Genomic DNA, 18,334 nt, shown 5'->3' with positions numbered 1-18,334 from the left:
GGAGGAGGACGATCCTCCAGGGGGAGCGAGCAGCCAGAAGCTGCTCTTGACGCTGGTAATGGCAGCAAAAGAAGCAAGGAGCCAGAAGCTGCTCCTGACACTGGTGACAGTGACAAAAGGAGCGAGGAGCCAGAAGAGGACCCTGACGCCGGCAGCATCGACAGAGGAGCCGTAGGGATGGATGCAACTCTTCACGCTATAGCAAGTGGGACTGTTGAGGGCACCAGGGAGGCGGAAGAGATGCACCCTCTGGGAGGCGTCAGGCAAGGGCATCGTGAGGGGCTGTGAAGCGAGGCCACAAGAGGCGGGGTGCCAACCCTGCATGTGAAGAGTGGCCAGGCATCTGCAGAAGGGCTGCGAGGCACCCTAAGAGACAGAAGGCTGGGTAACGGGGGAGACGACCTGCACAAGGGACTGCAGGCTACCCCGGCCACACGCAGGGTATAGCCCCAGTACAAATTTACAGAGAGGCAGGTGACTGGTACCCTGGTGGAAGAACCCAGGAAGGGACCGCACGGGTCCCTTGAAACATGATAGTGTTTTTATTTTGTATGTTCTTTGTGTTTCCCCCTTTTTGGAGGGGTTGAGGGGCAGGCCCAGGTGGCGCAGGCAGGATAACAGCAGCAGAGCTCTCTTGAGCTCAATCGTTGCTTGAGACCCGGGTCAGGCTTCAAGCTCTGGGGAAGGGGAGCCAGCCTCATTACCCAAGTTAGACATCTCAGGCAAGCCGGCATTATTCAAGCGTGTCACCCCCCTGGGAGCTTATACTCCAGACGGAAGATGGCCACTCAGGCAGATGTAACCAGGGACATAACGGTGTCAGGAGCACAGCCAGGAAGACTGCACTGATCTGCCGAGGCTTGGTGTGAGGTTGGGGTGTAGGGGAGGTTGGAGCCCCATGGAAGACCGCCAGATGGACTCTGCCGCTGAGGGACCCCGGGTGGTCAGCCCCCCCACTAATTGAATATTCAAAGTCATGGCAGGCGAGATTGGGGGAGACCGCTCCAGGAGTAAACATCTTCTCAACGGCCCACAGGAAATGATAGGGCGAACACCACTGGCCTTCCGGGCCACAGCCACATGTGACCGGATGTTCGAGGCCAGGCGGACACAGTCTGTCACTGTTTAGGTTGTTTAGTAGGGTTCGTACATTCCAGGATGAGAAGGACATTTTTGTGCTTCATTTGAATAATCCCCCTGGAAACGGCTATCCAGTTGGGGAAGATAAGATGGGCTCCTATATTTAGGGCACCTTTTCTAGCCCCCTCCTCTTGCAGGGTGAGCAGAGGGATCCTAAAAAGGACAGCTCAGTCACAACTGCAGCTGCCGAATGACTTTCTTGTTCCATTCCAAGACTGAAGCAACCAACACACAACCACTACCTGCATGTGGATCTGTGATTAGGGACTCCTAGTGATCACTTCATTTGCCCTCATAATCACTTGTCCATCATTGCAGGACTTTGTAGAGGTTTATAAAGGTTCTGGGTACTGGTGGCTGGATCCAGTGGGAGAAGCCTGAGCATGACTTGTTTTAGATGATATCTTGTTTGGATAGATATTTGGCTGGGGTGTTGTGACCCCAGCACTCATTCCTGCCCAGGACAGGGGGTCAGATCTGATGATTTGTTTAGGTCCCTTACAACCTTAAGCACTATGAAACTTTGTGGAAACTGTTGTGCATCGGCAAGCACATGGATCTTGGTGGACGAGAAACCTGTGTCCAGTGGCAAGGAGATTCAAAATAACTGGGGTTACTCTTCCGCTGCAGCCCTCATCCGCCTTTGTATCCATTGAGAAGTACATCTTCTTCATCCACTGGCTCCACGACTGAGGTCTTTATACCACAACATGTATGACACAGAAAAGGAACTACTGATTGCACCCATTTAAGGACCCTCTACACATACAGCTAAAGGCTATAACAGGGAGCTTAGAGCTCCTGTTATTTTAAAGGGAGAAACCGCAAAAGCTAGAGCCCAGGCAGCTAAACAGGGGCCAGCTGTAAGAGGGAAGGTAACAAGGAGGCACTGCTGGTTATGCAGCAAGTGGCCCATCAAGGTAAAGTGCACACCTGCAGCCAGTCTGGGGAAGTCACCTGACCAGAAGGGGGCAGTACTTAATGTGTATATAAGCTCAGGGCCTGAGCCTACACAAGCCCTGAAGTAATATGTATGCGGATGCAGAATAAAGTATGCAGTGCAGGAGAGCCAGAGCTTGGGCCATGTCAGCTGCAGGAAGTACAGTGTGGGTGGGAAAACAAAGAATCTCTCTCGAGTTTGAGACACTCTATACAGTACAAAGCTCAAAGACTTACTCTAAATTATACTCCTACATACATTGGGATTTCAGCCTACTCTATTTTCCTCTAAACAATCTTTGTCATAAAACAAGTCACTTAATATATTTAAAATGATCAGAATCAGCTCAGCGAGGTATTGTGTGTTTACTGATAAGTACAGTGTTTTAATTACTAACAAAACCCAATATGTTTTTAACACAAGGTGTTCAGAGCAAATTTACTAGCTTAGTAGTGTAATGCTACCCTACCCATGTTTTTGCAACAGCAAAGAAAAACATATACTTCTGATTCTATACATATAGGACATTTTACCCCTACTTTCTCCTCAAAGACTTTTTCTTTGATAACCTGGAGGTACAAGACAATGAATGTTAAGAAGTAGCAGGCACCTGCTCAATTACAGTTATTAGGTTTCCTATACTGCACGCATCACCACAGGATCGGAACACCTGTAAGGTTTTACTCTTCCTACCACTTGCAAAGCAGAATTGCATGAGTAGAATGTACGTGATTTTTAACACTGCCCTTTATAAATTTATCATCCAGGAGTTTTTGCATTTGACATGACCATCAGTACCATATTGACTCAAATATAAGATGAAGTTTTCCCCTGCAATCAGCATGAAGGAAAAAGCTTCTCGTCTTACATTCACGTACAAGGAAACCTCATTAAATACTTTGTCTATCATGAAACTGCTGCCAAAAGCAGCAAGTGCTCAATAAAGGGAAAAAGACTATGACGTTTATTAAATGCAGCCAACACCAAGCAAGACTATAAAACACACAGCCGATACTGGGCAAACATATGGATAGGAACCTACCACAAGGCTAGTTAGTTAGGCCAGTTAATAAGATATGTGGTAGTACCCATTACATTGAGGCCCCCTCAGCACTGGCTCTTTTTCAAGTCATGGTGAGCCACTACATTGCATACATTTTTACTTCTACCCACAGCTGAGCTGTGCCTTTCCTTCCCATTTCCAATTATTCCTGTTTGTTCACCAGCTTTAAATGTCACCAAACAGGGCCCTAAACAGTTCACCCAGGATCCCTCTGCTACCCCCTCTCTCAGCCTGTTGAATATGGTGAGTGTGTCCCCACTCTCTCCGTGAGGTGGAGCTGGACCAGGTTGCTCTGCACGTACATTTTTGGAGCATCCGAGGACTTTGTGACAAGAACATCTGGTTCCAGTCTTAAGTGGGGGCTAATTAGCACATTAATCCTTTTTTTTTTTTTGGCTGGGGAGTGGACAACAGGACAGTGCTGAGCATACTGACCAGTGCTGAGCTGTGGGATCTCCATGGCTTGAAATGATCTTGAATCTGCTTAGGACCAGCCAGCTTAGGAGCTTTATGGTAAATCATGAGCCCTTTGGCTTTTGACTAATACCATGCACAGTTTGTACTATATATAAGTAGATACACAAAAGTGTTGCTTGAAAATATTTATGGAGTACCTGTGGTAAAACTTGCAGCAGTTTCAAAAAATGGTAAAATGCATCAGTTGTGGATGAACTAAGTACATAGTACAAAGTCAGTGTTTTCAAATTTGTTCCTCACTTCCATGTGCTCAGGGAAAGCAGGGTCTGATAGCAAGCCAGGTGAGGGCAACAGGACAAAGAAGTTTGGGGGCAGAGGGCAAGGGGGGGCACTTGATCCCCCCCTCTCAAATTTATTTTCCCTACTGTAGCGGGGTGGGGGTACAAAATTTCAAGGCAAATATCCAATAATTAGATTCTGTACCTGGAAAATTATATCAATTTTATAATTTCTCCATATATAGAATCGAATTATTGGGAGGTTGCCGTATATTCAGGGCTGTCCTATATTCAAGTAAATATGGTATATTTCAGCTTCTTTCACTGGTGACAGGCTCTGGGTAATAGCAAAAGTTACCACCTTGCTATTCTGCTTCTCTGAAGGTCCAATCCGTACAGATTATCACTCCTAGGTCCTGGCTACCTAGTATAACACAGTTATTAGGGGGTGGAGGGAGGCTGGATTACAATGAGAGGTTCTTCGAATCCTAAAAGGTTGATTATCACAGATCTACACAATTTCTGGATCTTTTTTTAATCCTTAAGGGCAGCAACCAGCAGAATGGAACACATACTACCAAATGGAAGTTACATAAAACACAGCAATTAAATCTGACCAGTGTCCTTGAAGTTTCCATTTAGTTATTGACAGAGTGATGAAGGTCAAGGAAAAGACACTTCAAAGCAATAAGACAAGTATGACCAATCTCCTCTCTAGCTACTAATATCTTGTTCATGAACCTGTTAGATAGAGGGCATGAGACAGTGTTAGGGATGTCTTTGAGCAGAATATAATTTTTTCTTTACTGGCCATCAACCAAGATAGCTGTGATAGAGGCCTGCCACAACTTTTTTTTTAAAATCAGTTCATCCAAGACAAAGCACAAAGATTGAGTCACCCTATTGGATAGGAATCCTGATCTAGGTCATTCTTGGGGGGGGGGGGGGTGTTTGTTTTTTAAATATTCTTAGATTGGTACCAAAGCAAGGCAAACTTTGCGAAATGCTGGTGTTTCTACACACTGGAAATGGGTTTGATGTTGCAGGATTCCCCGATTTCTCTAAATCTCTGCATCCGCAATTATCAGCTTCATTCTCATAATAGCAGCCCAAATTCTCTCAGTGGAAGTGAATGGGTCAGCAGTTTCAAAGATGCCTAAAAGCATTTACAGTGGCTATACTTCTGAACTACAAAACTTTAGGAGAACAAGTATTGAAACCAGCCATTTTAAGGAGATACCTTCCAGGGAGATACCTACCTGCAAACCTTTGTGCAAAAAGCAGTTCAAATACACCCAATGGCTGCCATCACTAGAGATGGAGAACAAAAGGCAGGAGGGTATAGAGATTTGGCCTGTGCTATTACTCAAAATCACTGACCCCCTCTTTACAACTGTGCAAGTCTTTAGGAAGCAGCCTGAAGTAGGGACTTTGGCAGTAATAGATGAAGGACTGTAAGCTCTTCCTTTATATTTGCTTTGATGTAAAGGCTTTAACTCAACCAGCACTCAGTATCACTGACTTGGAACACTTAGGCTTTAAATCAGGGGTGGGCAATTCTTTTGGGCAGAGGGCCACTTACTGAGTTTTGGCAAGCCAAAGGCCACATGACAGGCAACCAAGGGCAGATAAATATTAGTTTTCTAAATGTTTTAGGGGCCCCACAGGCCGGAAAGAATGCCCTGGCAGGCTACATCTGGCCCCTGGGCCGCATTTTGCCCACCTCTGCTTTAAATACACTAAAGACGGCATGCTTGGTGAGGTACTGGCCTTTGTGGATTATCTGAACATGTTACAGCACTCTGGTCACAATGGACAACCAGAAGGAAGTAAAATGCTCCCTTATGGCTATGGGGAGATATTACAGAGGTTTATAAAATCATGAAGGGTGCGGGCCAAGTGAACTCTTGTTCACCAGGTCTCAGAATAAAAGAACTAAGGGGAGCCCACTGAAATTACTTGGTGACAGGTTTAAAGTTAACAAGAAAAAGTGCTTTTTTCACACAGCGCTTAGTTATGCTGTGCAATTCACTGCCACAGGAGGTGGTGGAGACAGACAGCATAGACGGGTTCAAAAAGAGACTGGGTAAATTCATGGGTGATAGATCTATTAATGGTTATTGAACAGAATGGTTGGAGACTGGCATCTCTAAAGCAATAAATGGCGGATGCCAGGGATGGTACTGAACAAGGGATAGATCATTCTAGAGATATTTGGTTTGATGCTCTACCTCTATAGCATCTACTTCTGCCACTGTCAGAGGCAGGATATTGGGCTAGATGGACCACTAGTCTGGCCCAGCATGGCACTTATGCTCTTAATGCTCTTTTGCATACAACTCTGCCTATAGGGAAAGGATGAGAGAACAAGCATGATTAGACAGATGTTGGTCCCACGGGTGACCAGCTGTAGGGTAGCAGTCCAGCCTACAGGCTGAGGCTGTGTCCTGCAAATTTTTCTTTTTTTTTAGGCAATTATTTGAGAAAATGAGTGCAAGAGATGCAGCATTTATGACAGAGGGAGCTATACTGTGAAATTTATTTAGCAGCTACATTGAGAACAGGATACAGGTAATTAAAAATTGCACCTCCAAGGAGTCTAATAATAAAATAATTTCATGCAGAAACCCAAAGGCTAAGAAACAGGAAGAGATCAATTTAGAACTAAAAATACATTAGAATGCTTTGGGAGATGGGATGTACTAATAGCATGCTGTTAGTGTTTACTGTTTCATATGCTGTAAATTTTTCAGGAATGTTTCTTAGAAATTATTCATATACTTCACTGTATTTTTTTGACGAGACACTAGCTTATGTAGGGATTTGACCTTATTTGTTTAAAAATGGGGGGCGGGGGGAAATGCTGTGCTTATATATTAGAGTAACACAATATGCCAAAGTATGTGTACACAAAGGGATATAGAAGAATCTAGTAATTGAAAAGGGCAAAAAAATGATACTATAAAAATAGCACTGTGCAGTTACGTATTTATTCTCTCTGAATGCTTGTCTAAATTTCTGAGGTTACAGAGGTTTAATTGCTAGCACTGACATTTATCCTGAAATCAATAATAATTCAAGCTGTGTTCCTTCAGCCATTTATGTCACCCCACCCATAACAAAGACTGTGGTTGGATTCCAGGTCTTGTAATCCAAACTGTATTGGGATGGACTTAGTATTTCACCTAAGAAAATTTAATCAAATTTAATAAAGTTGAAAGACATAATATGTCAGTTTTAAGTTACAAATACAAATAAGGGTAGTCTTTTTCTTGGTGCCAAAAATCTGAAAGCTAACTTGCTGGGGTTTAGAGACAAATAAAGAACTTTATTTAGGATGGACTCCAGCTTTCCCTGCCCTTTGTTTATATCATACTCTCAGTTTTTTTCCCAAAGAAACTTAACATTTTTGGCAATGTCTTTTTGTAGAGTGTCAGTGTACCAGTTTGCAGGACTTGCATATTCAAAGAAAAAAATGGCAACCACAATGATGAACAAAAAGCAACATCTGTGCTCTGGGTTATGACATGCAAAGTAGTGTCAGTTAATCATAAAAAACCCAAAAGATTTGTGTTACTTCTGAAGCCAAGGCTGTTGGAATTTTAGTCTTGTTAGGCTTGTTTTGTTTTAAACAGAACTGGTTCTGTAGCACTCAAGAATTCCCATTCCATCACCTGCCAATTCTGGCATTAACTATTCCCTGTTGAGGAGCCACTCCCATAGCTAAGTGAAATTAATCTATCATCTGTGGTTTATTTTCTGCTCTCTTGTATCCAAACTGCAACCTTGGCTAGAACACAGTGAAACATGGCCTGGAGTCAGAGAAGTATAGAGACAAGGAAGTGGTGAAGAGATGTTCTCTGGCGGGGGGTGCACAATCTAATCTTAGTATGTGTGGGTAACATCAGAGCAGGTGGTAGATAGTAGAGGGAAATGAATGAAAGACCACTGGAAGTTGGGAGAGAGGGAAGGGAAGAGATGAAATAATGGAATTCAGGAGCTTGGAGGCACAGTAGAGGATTTCTTTAGAACTATGGAAATAAGATGGCAGATGGAAGAAAGGAGCAAGAAAGAAAATATGGGGCAGATAAGGATTGTGTCAAACAGTCAGTTAATGGACTAGAGACTGAAAGAAGGAAGGATACCTCAAACTAAGATGGGGGAGGCAAAGGGGAGGCTTAAGTTAAATAAAATGTATAGCGATGGGAAATGGGTAGTGGTATGTCAGTACCAGGAGAAGCCAATGCTTTGGAGTAATGGGTAAAATCCCAAGCAGCCGAGAGTGAGAATAGAGACTGAGGAGGGGTCCCACTGTGGGAACAGACCTCTTAACAGCAGAAATACCCTTTGTTATACTCTCCAACTTCAGTACCATTGGGTGGAACACGACAGATTACTGGACCAATACTGTGCAAGTTATAAACTGGAAGGCATATAAACTCTGAACATGAGATGAAGACAGCATCAGACAGTGAGACTGATGCTGAGCTGTGCTCTACTTTGGAGACATAAGGTCCGGCATTTCTTGATCATGTCCAAAGCAAAACAGTAGATATTTGGGCAGACCCTGACCAAAAAAATGCCTAGCATTCTTGATCTCTCTGAATCATAGAAGGGAGACATCTGTTGAAATAAATTCACCAAGGTTTTCCAAAAGCCCGAGAGGTACATGGCCAAAAGGTATGTCTAGTGGGAAGTGTGCCAGTTTTAGAAGCTGTTGGCATCTTTGCACACTGAAAAAGATCTTAAACCCTTTTCTATGGATGGATGGCATTGTAGCTGTACAGTTGGCCTGTGCGAGTAGGCAGCTATTTGATCCGACTTTGGATCTGGCCACTTCAGGTGCCAGCGATCCGATCCGGGGCTCTGGACCAGGTTCCCAGTTTGATCCGGCTGAAGTGGCTCCAAAGCTTTGGAGCTGCCTCAGAGATCCGGCCGTAGGGTATAATGGGGAATCAATTAAATATCTATAACTTTGTTGTTTGTTGTCTTAGTTCAACAAAACTTGCAGGGATGGTAGCTTCTGCTAAGAGCATGAAGCCTGCCAAGTTTCAAGAAGATCGGTGCAGGGGTTTGGGGGGAACTGCACCTCAAATTCTTGAAAGCAAAACTCAAGTCACGTCTATGCGCTACACCACAGCGGGGTGAAAATGGCAGGAATGGTGGCCCCTGCTCAGGCCACAAAGCCTGCCAAGTTTCAAGAGGATAGGTGTAGGGGTTTGGGGGGAAGTGCACCTCAAGCTGCAGATAAGCAAAACTCATGAGATGGGTGACACTGTGTTTTAAAGCACAGCAGGGTGACATCTGCAGGGATGGTGGTCCCTGCTGCAGCCACGATGCCTGCCAGCTGTCAAGGAGATAGGTGCAGGTGGGTTCTGGGGTCCTGCACCTCTAGCTGCTGACAAGCAAAACTCGTAACATGGGTGCTTGTGCAACTGACTCTCTGTCTCCGGGCAGTTGATTGTCTGTATTATTTCCTCTTAGTCTGTGGTTTTGTAGGTGTTAACGAGCAGCGATTAACACCTACAAAACCACAGACTAAGGAGAGGAAATAATCAATACAATCAACTGCCCCAAGGCAGAGACAGTCAGTTGCACAAGCACCCATGTTATGAGTTTTGCTTGTCAGCAGCTAGAGGTGCAGGACCCCAGAACCCACCTGCACCTATCTCCTTGACAGCTGGCAGGCATCGTGGCTGCAGCAGGGACCACCATCCCTGCAGATGTCACCCTGCTGTGCTTTAAAACACAGTATCACCCATCTCATGAGTTTTGCTTGTCTGCAGCTTGAGGTGCACTTCCCCCCAAACCCCTACACCTATCCTCTTGAAACTTGGCAGGCTTTGTGGCCTGAGCAGGGGCCACCATTCCTGCCATTTTCACCCCGCTGTGGTGTAGCACATAGATGTGACGTGAGTTTTGCTTTCAAGAATTTGAGGTGCAGTTCCCCCTGAATCCCTGCACCGATCTTCTTGAAACTTGGCAGGTTTCATGCTCTCAGCAGAGGCTACCATCCCTGCAAGTTTCATTGGTTTCATCCCTGCAAGTTTCATTGAAATCAGGCAAAGAAAAACAAAGTTACAGATATTTCATTGATTCCCCATTATACCCCATGGCCGGATCTCTGAGGCAGCTCTGAAGCTTCGGAAAGCCCAACAAAGCCAGCACTTCGATCAGGACGTGCTGCTTTGGACGCCGAAGCATCCAAAGTTTCTCCGGATCTAAAGCACAGTCCGAAGCCTTGCATAGCCCTACTGTACAGTCTATCATTATTTTAAAGTGGTGACCCATAATATGATGCAGGAATGGTTGGCAGACTGTGAACTTTCCTGAGCTCCAATACACTGATAGGCAATCTTGTCTTTAAGAGGCCAGTTCCCTTGCGCTCTGAATGAACTCCTCATCTAGCATGGAGGCATCCATCAGCATTGACAAAGATGCTGGGAAGGCAGAACAGGACACCTCAGAAAAAATGGCTGGATCCTTCCATTGTGCAAGAAAAATTCTGACCACCAGGAAAACAGTGATCTCTACACTTAACAAATGTATAAACCCTTAAAGAATACTGTGTTGTTTTGAATCTTTCAGGGTGTGCAGAGGCTTATCTCTTTTGGAGCTGAAAACCTACTCCTCTTCAAAAGAAAGGTCTTCCAAAATTTTATGAGACTCCCTAGAGCAGGGGTGGGCAAAATGTGGCCTGGGGCCCAGACGCGGCCCACCAGGCCATTCTATCCAGCTAGCAGGGCCCCTTAAAAAATTTAGAAAATTAATATTTATCTGCCCTGGGCTGCCTGTCATGCAGCCCTTGATGGCTTGCTAAACTCAGTAAATGACCCTGTGCCCAAAATAATTGCCCGTCCCTGCCTTAGAGGAAGCCAGAACCACAAACCCTGGACAACCATCTTAGGACAACAGCAAGAGTCATCAAGCAGAATGTGGTATCAGCCATATCCAATGCATTATGAAGCAAGATACTGGCTACTAGCTACTCCTCCAAGTATCAGGGTGGTAAAACGTCTAGCAAGTCAAGTGGCAGTTGTCACAACCCAAAGTTGTGACTTTTGTTTTGTGTGTGCTTTGGCACCACTGAATTATTTCCCGCCAAATTGCAGCTTCTTTGCACGGTGGAGTTTTCCGCTGCAGAGGAGAACCCCGGGTGCAAAAGAAGTTCCTGCCGTTTTGTAGCTTTCTTTGAAGTGTGCATTTCTTCTTTGCAGCACAGAAATGCTCGTTGCAAAGAGTTCCCGCCATCTGTATTCTAATTCGAGCCCAATTATTGGCTTGTGTTAAATTATTCACACGTGGCAGCTAGCGATTGGCTTGCTAGCCGTATAAAAAGCTTGTGCGGTTTCCGCCCAAGTTGGAGGACTCCACGAACACCAGGAGGAGGAGACTTCACGCTGTGTGAAGATCTCTAAGCGCTGTGGATCCTTACGGACCCAACTCATTTCTTAAAAGGCAACAGGGGCCTGACCAGCCTCTGGCCTCTCCCCGTCACTGAGCGCAATCCCGACGTATCCTTCTTCCCTGCGCGCAAAAAGGATCCACGGAGCCTAACAACCTTCATGAGAGTGAATTCAGAGCTCTTTACCGTTACGTACTTTCTCCAGTTGGTCCGACGGGCTCGCGGTTTAGAGCCTCCAACCGGATGGGCTAGAAGAGTGTTCACAGGGAGGAACTCTAGTCTGCCTCTCTTCTTTTCTATCTGCAACTGTAACTCAAGCAAGTTTTCCTGCCTGCACCGCAACCATCTTTGGTGTAAGTAAAATAATCCTTAAATCAACCACTACGCGTCCGTGACTAATTCTAGCTCGCCCCCGGTCTTCTCCGGCCCCGCGTGCCCGGGCTGCTGGCCACAGCCCGCGTGCACAAAGACGGGCCCGGCTTGCCCCCGGCCCGCACAGCAGTCTGTCAGTGAACAATACCACATATTCATAAATCATATCTAATCAACAGTGCCTGTTACTCAACTACCCAGAATGGCATATTAGCAAAGTAGAACGACTTACGCCTCAACAAGTCCAGTCTTACAGGCTCTTTGGATGCCTATAGAGGTTCTCCTTCATATTCTAATTAGAACACATTAGAGCAGACTGAAGTAATCAAGTCTGTTCCATGTTCTAATTAGAATGCTCCAGCATTGCTTCACTGTCATGTGTATTAAGCCCCCATGAGTTTCAAAATGGCCACAGAGACGCTTTATCTAAACCTTGTCGAATGAGCTTTAGATAAAACATCCATGGCCATTTTGAAACGCGGAGGGGGGCTTAATACATACGACAGTAAGCCTTTTTAATTAGAGCAGCTGTCTGGAACCACTTTAATCAATGCTCCCCCCCTAACCTCGAACACAAGTATAGGCAGCCTTTGTTGTCTGAGGTACTCTGAAACTATTTAGTCTTTTCACTGGCAGCTGTAACCAACAGAGAGAAGGCATAAGGCAAATACAGAAAAACTGAACCTCCGGAAGGAGCTTGATGATTTTTGTCAACCTTCTACATAGTCTGGGCAGAGGTGGCTAACACTGTGTCATATAATCCTTCCAGGGTCTATGATTCACTTGCTGACTGGGAGGAGAGGGGAAAGCACTACCATCTTACTAGATGCAGGCAGTTGCAAGAGATCTATCAGCTTATTAACTAACAAATAAATTAGATTTCAGTGAAGGAGGTAAATCTGAAAGAGCCTGGAGCCATTTATTTCACCAAGTCTTTGAAACAGCTAAAGTTGTCTGCCTACAGTTCTGCCTTATCAGAAGAGAAGGAGAGAAGACTGCCTTATCAGCGAAGAAGACAGTTATTGGGTTACAGTCTTAAAGCACCTTCATCTCCACAGGTGGGCTGGGAAAGTCCTCCTGTTCCAGGGATAGGAAGCCCAAAAATCACAGAGTGTAGGTTAGCCTGTGATGCTGAACCAGATACTAAGATCAGTACCTGAAACTTCTTTAAATGAAAGTTCAAGTCCACACTGGAATGTTTACAAATGGCCCCTGAACCAATTGTTGGAAACTTGGAGATCTACTGATTCTTGTAGAAGGGAGTTCTATGGCAAAGAAAGCAGTATCCAGATTCTTAATCCTCTTTTGAGTGGAACAAAAAGGATGACACCGCAAGTTTTTGCAGGCCTAGCAATAATAATGAAAACACTTAGAATTGTCCAGTCATCCAGAAATTGAAAACCAAACATTTTCTAGTACCCTGAAGTGCTTTAGAATACCCTACATATGATAGATAGATATATCTTGGCCCTTCCCAGTACTGTGGCAAGGAAGTTTGGCAGGTGGGGTAAAACGCACAGCAGCAGCCCACCCTCAGCCCGCGAACAGATCCAGGGGGCACATGGTCCCCCCAAGCTTGCCTGGGAGTGCACGCAGTGGCGGGAGTCACCCTCCCTCTGTCCCTGTGCACCCCCAAATGAGCCACTCATAGCTCTGTCCTGCACCCTGCCCCGGCTGGGCAGTGCCTATTGGCACCCCTTTGCTGTGGCACCTAGGGCAGTCACCCTGCTCGCCCCTCCCCCCCCCTTTCTACAGCACTTATCTTTCCCAAACATATATAACATTTTGCATATCTAGTTCTGGTTCCATGAGGCCTCACCAAATGGAAAGACATTTCTAGCAGCTGGGTGAGTCATATTGTTTGAATACACTGGCAAATTCCTAGTTCAATTACACTGCTTTACTACCTATAAAATATTATTTAAGATAATAAGCAATTCCAGTGTGAAATGAGGCAAGGCACCTGCCATAGGTATTCCCCAGCATTTCTCTCCAGTTTGACAACTTGCCTGTCCCTAGAAGATCCAATTTTTCAAAAAAGCCCATAGTGGGTCATACCAAAAGTTATCAAAGTATCCCCTTTTTATAACAAGAAACTATAAAGGAACATAGTGACCTTCACACAGAAACTTTTCCTCTGTTTTAGTACATACACTAAAATCTTACTCGCATATGCCATTATGCTTACCGCTGGTAAGCTTTCCCTAACGAACAGCAACATCTGCTCACGTTACACATAGGACAAAACAGTATTTAAGTATTTGACTACATGGGGAAAAAAGACCACTTAATTAAAATTAAAGACGTAAAATTGCTATTAAAATGTTTACTACCCTTAAGATACGCTCTAGAAAAGCAAGATTAAAGGCATACATATGATCCCCATTCCCCAAGGAATTAACCCAGCCTTGTCTCATCTTTAGTGGAAGTCAGTTCAGGCAGCTGACTTTTTGGCAGAGGCCACGGCCAAAGATTTAGTTTAGTCTGTTGTTCATATATTTGCCAGATGTCTATCTCCAACATACATCCTCCAATTTGGTTTGGAATACTAACCTGACTTTTTGATCACTCAGTTTCTTCTCTGGGGGCACTGGGTCACTGTTGCTGGAAGTAAATGTAAACTTACAGCTTCATTTCCGATGTATTTTAGGGTACAAGGGATGCTAGAGATGCAGCTAAGCACAAGCATGGACAAAAATGTCACAATGCAGCTTCTATTCTGTGACTAACAACTGTCCCCAAGATGCAGAATAGCCAAAATTTTTCTACATTTAAGTGAAAACTTCAACAGTCCAATTTCTCCCTCCTATTTCCATCAATGAAAGCACATAGACTTCTCTCTTTTCATTTGAAGTCTGATTATTTCGGGTGCAGACAGGTTTTAGGGTATATTTACACAGCAGTCACTGTTGTAACTGCAGTTTGGTGTAGATAAATTAGTTAGCTTGGATACTAGCAGCTTTTGCAGTACAAAGCTAAAGCAAGGGTTGCAAACATTTGCCTGAAAACCAAGTTAAATAACTGGGGAGGTAGCCCAAGAGAAGCCCTGTGCCAATGCAACTAAACTGCTATTGCTACCCAACCCAGCTTGTGTAGTTAGCTCAGATACATCCACACTACACTGAAGTCAAAGCTTTATAAATATTGCATTGTTCTTTTATCCACTGAGTAATGCTACAAGTTATTACAAATGGTACAGAATACCTCCCCCATCTTTTCCTCATAAATATCCCTAACTGAGAAACCTCTTTCAATTTACACAAAATGACAACAGTTTACCTTTGGCAGAGTAATGTGAAAAAATATAATGCGACTAGCTGAGAAAAATACAATAACACCATTCTACAATGTATAGAACAATAAGTGACAACTTTAAAAGTAATTTATTATACATGTTCCATTTAAAATTCTACTGTTGGAAGGCTTTAATAGAAACAACAATTTGTTATTTACAAAGTGACAGACTACTGGGCAAAGACTACGTTAGATACAGTAAGTGACAGAATACAATCAAACACTTGATGAAACAATTTACAGAATACATTTGCAACATGTATATTTTACAAAATATTTATGTATATATTTGCAATATATTTATGCAAAATGTATATATACATATATATTTGCAAAATGTGTGTGTGTGTGTGCGTGCGCACGCGTGTGTATAGATATATAGAGCGCTATATCTATATTTCACAAATGCAATTCTCAGGAGCTGATGTAAAACTAATGTAATAACACTCCACTTTCTTTTCTGATGGCTCTTACCTTAGTTGTACAAGAAAAATGAATCTGGGACTATATAATAAATTTGAAGGATAATCCTCAATTTTTTCAATAAAATATATGAATTATAGGGATGGCCCAGAGATCCAGATAGACTTACTGGACTCATGCTAACTAAATGTGAACCATGGGTGTGACTTTAGAACAACATCATCCCTGGAGAACCACAGTTCAGAAGCATTAAGACAATATTGCACAACTGGATTGGGCCAGATTCTTCACACAGGGAAGCTGTCTGAAACACAGCTAACATACATACAGATTTCTTGTAACTGAAGTTAATAATTTTGGAGATGCCTGTTAAGTTTTCACAAAATACTTTACTTAAAACAGAGTAAAAATATTTCACTTGCCTTAATCTGAATGTATATAAAGGAATATAAGTACAACACCAGTTTATCATTGTGCTGTGCTTTTTTCTTTTCCCCTTAAGTATTCGATGAGTTTGAGGTTTCAGAAGAGTGAAAGTAGAGTGGCTGTCAGTTGCAATAAAACAGACTTTGCAACCAATCAGACTTTGCCAAAAGCTTGGCAACCAATCAGAGCAGAGATTATAGTAATCGCACTAGACACATTGACATATTCAAAACATGACCATGCAAATCTCTAAGTGTTTTTTTGGCTAGTGGCTGTCAGTCAAACAGAATGCAAGGATTCATCCAATCTACAGTTATAGGATTTCCCCTGTAAACAGTGGTTTTCAAAAGAAACCTACAGAAGCTCTCAAGTTCTTTTTTTCAAATGCATCCCTGGTTTTTCCTTTTACCTCTATTTTGACTTCTCAAAAAGAGCAGCTCTCCTAGTTAAACTTGGGCATTAAAAAGTCACTTAAAAACACTATGTATACAGTCCTTTCAGTCACAATTCTTTCTGAAATCAAGAGGAATCTATCAGGGTTTAGGTATTCCCTGAAGGAAGTAGCAGTAGCTTGCAGGATGGTGATATTAGAACCCGAGGTTGCATGTTGGTTTTTGGCATATGATGCTGAGTTAATGATAGTGGCCAATCAAAATATAGTAATTTACATAATGTATCATGGAGAAATAAACCCCCTCAACCACATTGCAGGAAACAGCATAACTGAAAAGTAACTGTTTAGTAGGGGGGTGTGAAGCGGGCGATTTGATTAGTTGATTCAGATCACTGTCCCCAATTTGATTTGGCCAAATCTGAACCTGAAGATTCAAAGCTGATTCAAAGAATCAGCGATTCGGACATGGACACAGTTTAAAAAATTTTTCTACGTACCTCAAGATACCAGTGTGGCTTGCTCCCGCACAGCATCCCACAGGAGTGCGGGAGGAAAGTGGAACAAAAAGTACTTTCGGGTCTACTGCCAAGCACATGGGGGGGACCCCTCGCGGCCCACCCAGCTCAGCAACTGGCCATGGGGGGACCCTGGGTGCCCCTCCAGACCCAGGAGGCACCAGTCGCCGAGCAGGTGGGGTGTGGGGCAGGGGCCCCAGCATGCTCCCCAGCGAACCCAAAAGTGGACCGGAAGTGCTTACGATCCACTTCTGGGTCTGCTGCCAAGCATGCTGGGGAGTCCCCTGCACTCCTGTGGGACACGCCATGCGCCCCAGCATCGAAGCATTCACGAGCCGCCTGCTACCTAAAGGTATGTAGAAAGAACATTTAAAGCTGTGTCAACATCCAAATCTCCGAATCTTTCCAAATAGATTCAGAAGGCTCCGATTAGATTTGGTGAGATTAAGGGGTCCTCTGATTCAATTTGGATTCGGAGATTTGGCCACCGAATTGGGCCAACTCTCTGCCGAATTGAATCAGGGACCGAAGCTTTGCACAGCCCTACTGTTTAGTTACAGTGAAGTCTCCATGATCTCCGACCTCTCCCCCTCTTCCTCTCCTTTTAAGAACACCACCAAGAAATAAACACTTAATTATTCAATGAAACATATTGATTCTAGACAGTCAAATCTGGATATTATTTTTTTCCATGTAATAATGACAGTCTCAGATTTGATGCAAAATAAATTGCCTTCCATAGTTTTTAAGGCAGAAAGAGATAGTTAGCTGTTTATCTGAAGTCAAACAGAAGGTAGGGCCGTGCATTCTTCATTCCTTCTACAGGATGAGTGCGCACAAGAAAAAGAAAAAACTTGTTTAAAATATTACCTCACTAAGTAACACTAATTTTTTGGGTTAAGATTTATTTACTCATTTTGAAAAAGGAATGTGTCACAATGAAGAAAAACACATTTAAGTATGGAAAGTAGAATATTATTGTAGGTTTTACCTGTTTTTCTGAGTGGAAAGTCGTCTTTGGAATCATACATCCCCAGTACAGGGTGGTTATAGGTGCCTGATACTCCACTTTGGGGAGGTGAACTCTGGTCAAGAGAACTATGCTGTGTTTTCCTGTATAGGAAGTAGAAAGAAGTAGAGAAAATATTACAAAACTGTAAAGAAATTTGGCATAGAATAATTTTCTCACTGTTACATTAAAACAGTCCTCTACTGACTTTCAAACCATGGCAATCCATTTGTAACTCAAACTTAACCCTGAACAAAGGCACTATCTCTTTAAAAAAAAAACCCCAAAAAGCAACCAGACCTTTTGCTCACTTGTTTCCTGTTGTTTTCCTTGTACTAGTTCCCTCTTTACATAAACATCCAAATACAACAACAACAACAAAAGATTTAAAATGTGAGACCTTGATTTGGCAAGACAATTACGCATATGCTTAAGTTTAAGCATGGGAGTAGTCCTGCAACATAAGGCTCCAATTCAACTAAGTATGGCAACCATGTATACTTAAGAACTGTGTTAAATTGGAACCTTATTCAATAAGAGGAGTCATACTGCAGAAGTTAAGCATATTTAAATACTTTCTTGTACTTTTCCATGGGTTTCAGTTTAGCAATGGTCATTGCTAAACTGAAACCCAAAACAATGGCATAAAAAAGTTTAC

The 18,334-nt window shown here is 43.5% G+C and overlaps 1 protein-coding gene across 8 annotated transcripts in view; it reads right to left on the bottom strand.

The window, feature by feature from the left end:
- The window catches only part of HDAC4 (histone deacetylase 4), a 426,792-nt gene that overhangs the window by 136,625 nt on the left and 271,833 nt on the right, over window positions 1-18,334 (bottom strand). For all 8 annotated transcript variants that reach the window (XM_019492149.2, XM_019492145.2, XM_014594242.3 and 5 more), the window contains one exon: window positions 17,659-17,780. In XM_019492149.2, the coding sequence (XP_019347694.1) occupies window positions 17,659-17,780 (122 nt within the window). The remainder of the gene's footprint in view (window positions 1-17,658; window positions 17,781-18,334) is intronic.

This window comes from Alligator mississippiensis, chromosome 4 (genome assembly GCF_030867095.1).
Source record: "Alligator mississippiensis isolate rAllMis1 chromosome 4, rAllMis1, whole genome shotgun sequence".
Lineage (NCBI taxonomy): Eukaryota > Metazoa > Chordata > Crocodylia > Alligatoridae > Alligator > Alligator mississippiensis.
Note: the sequence above shows the minus strand (reverse complement) of the source record. Positions and strands in the feature narration are given on the sequence as shown.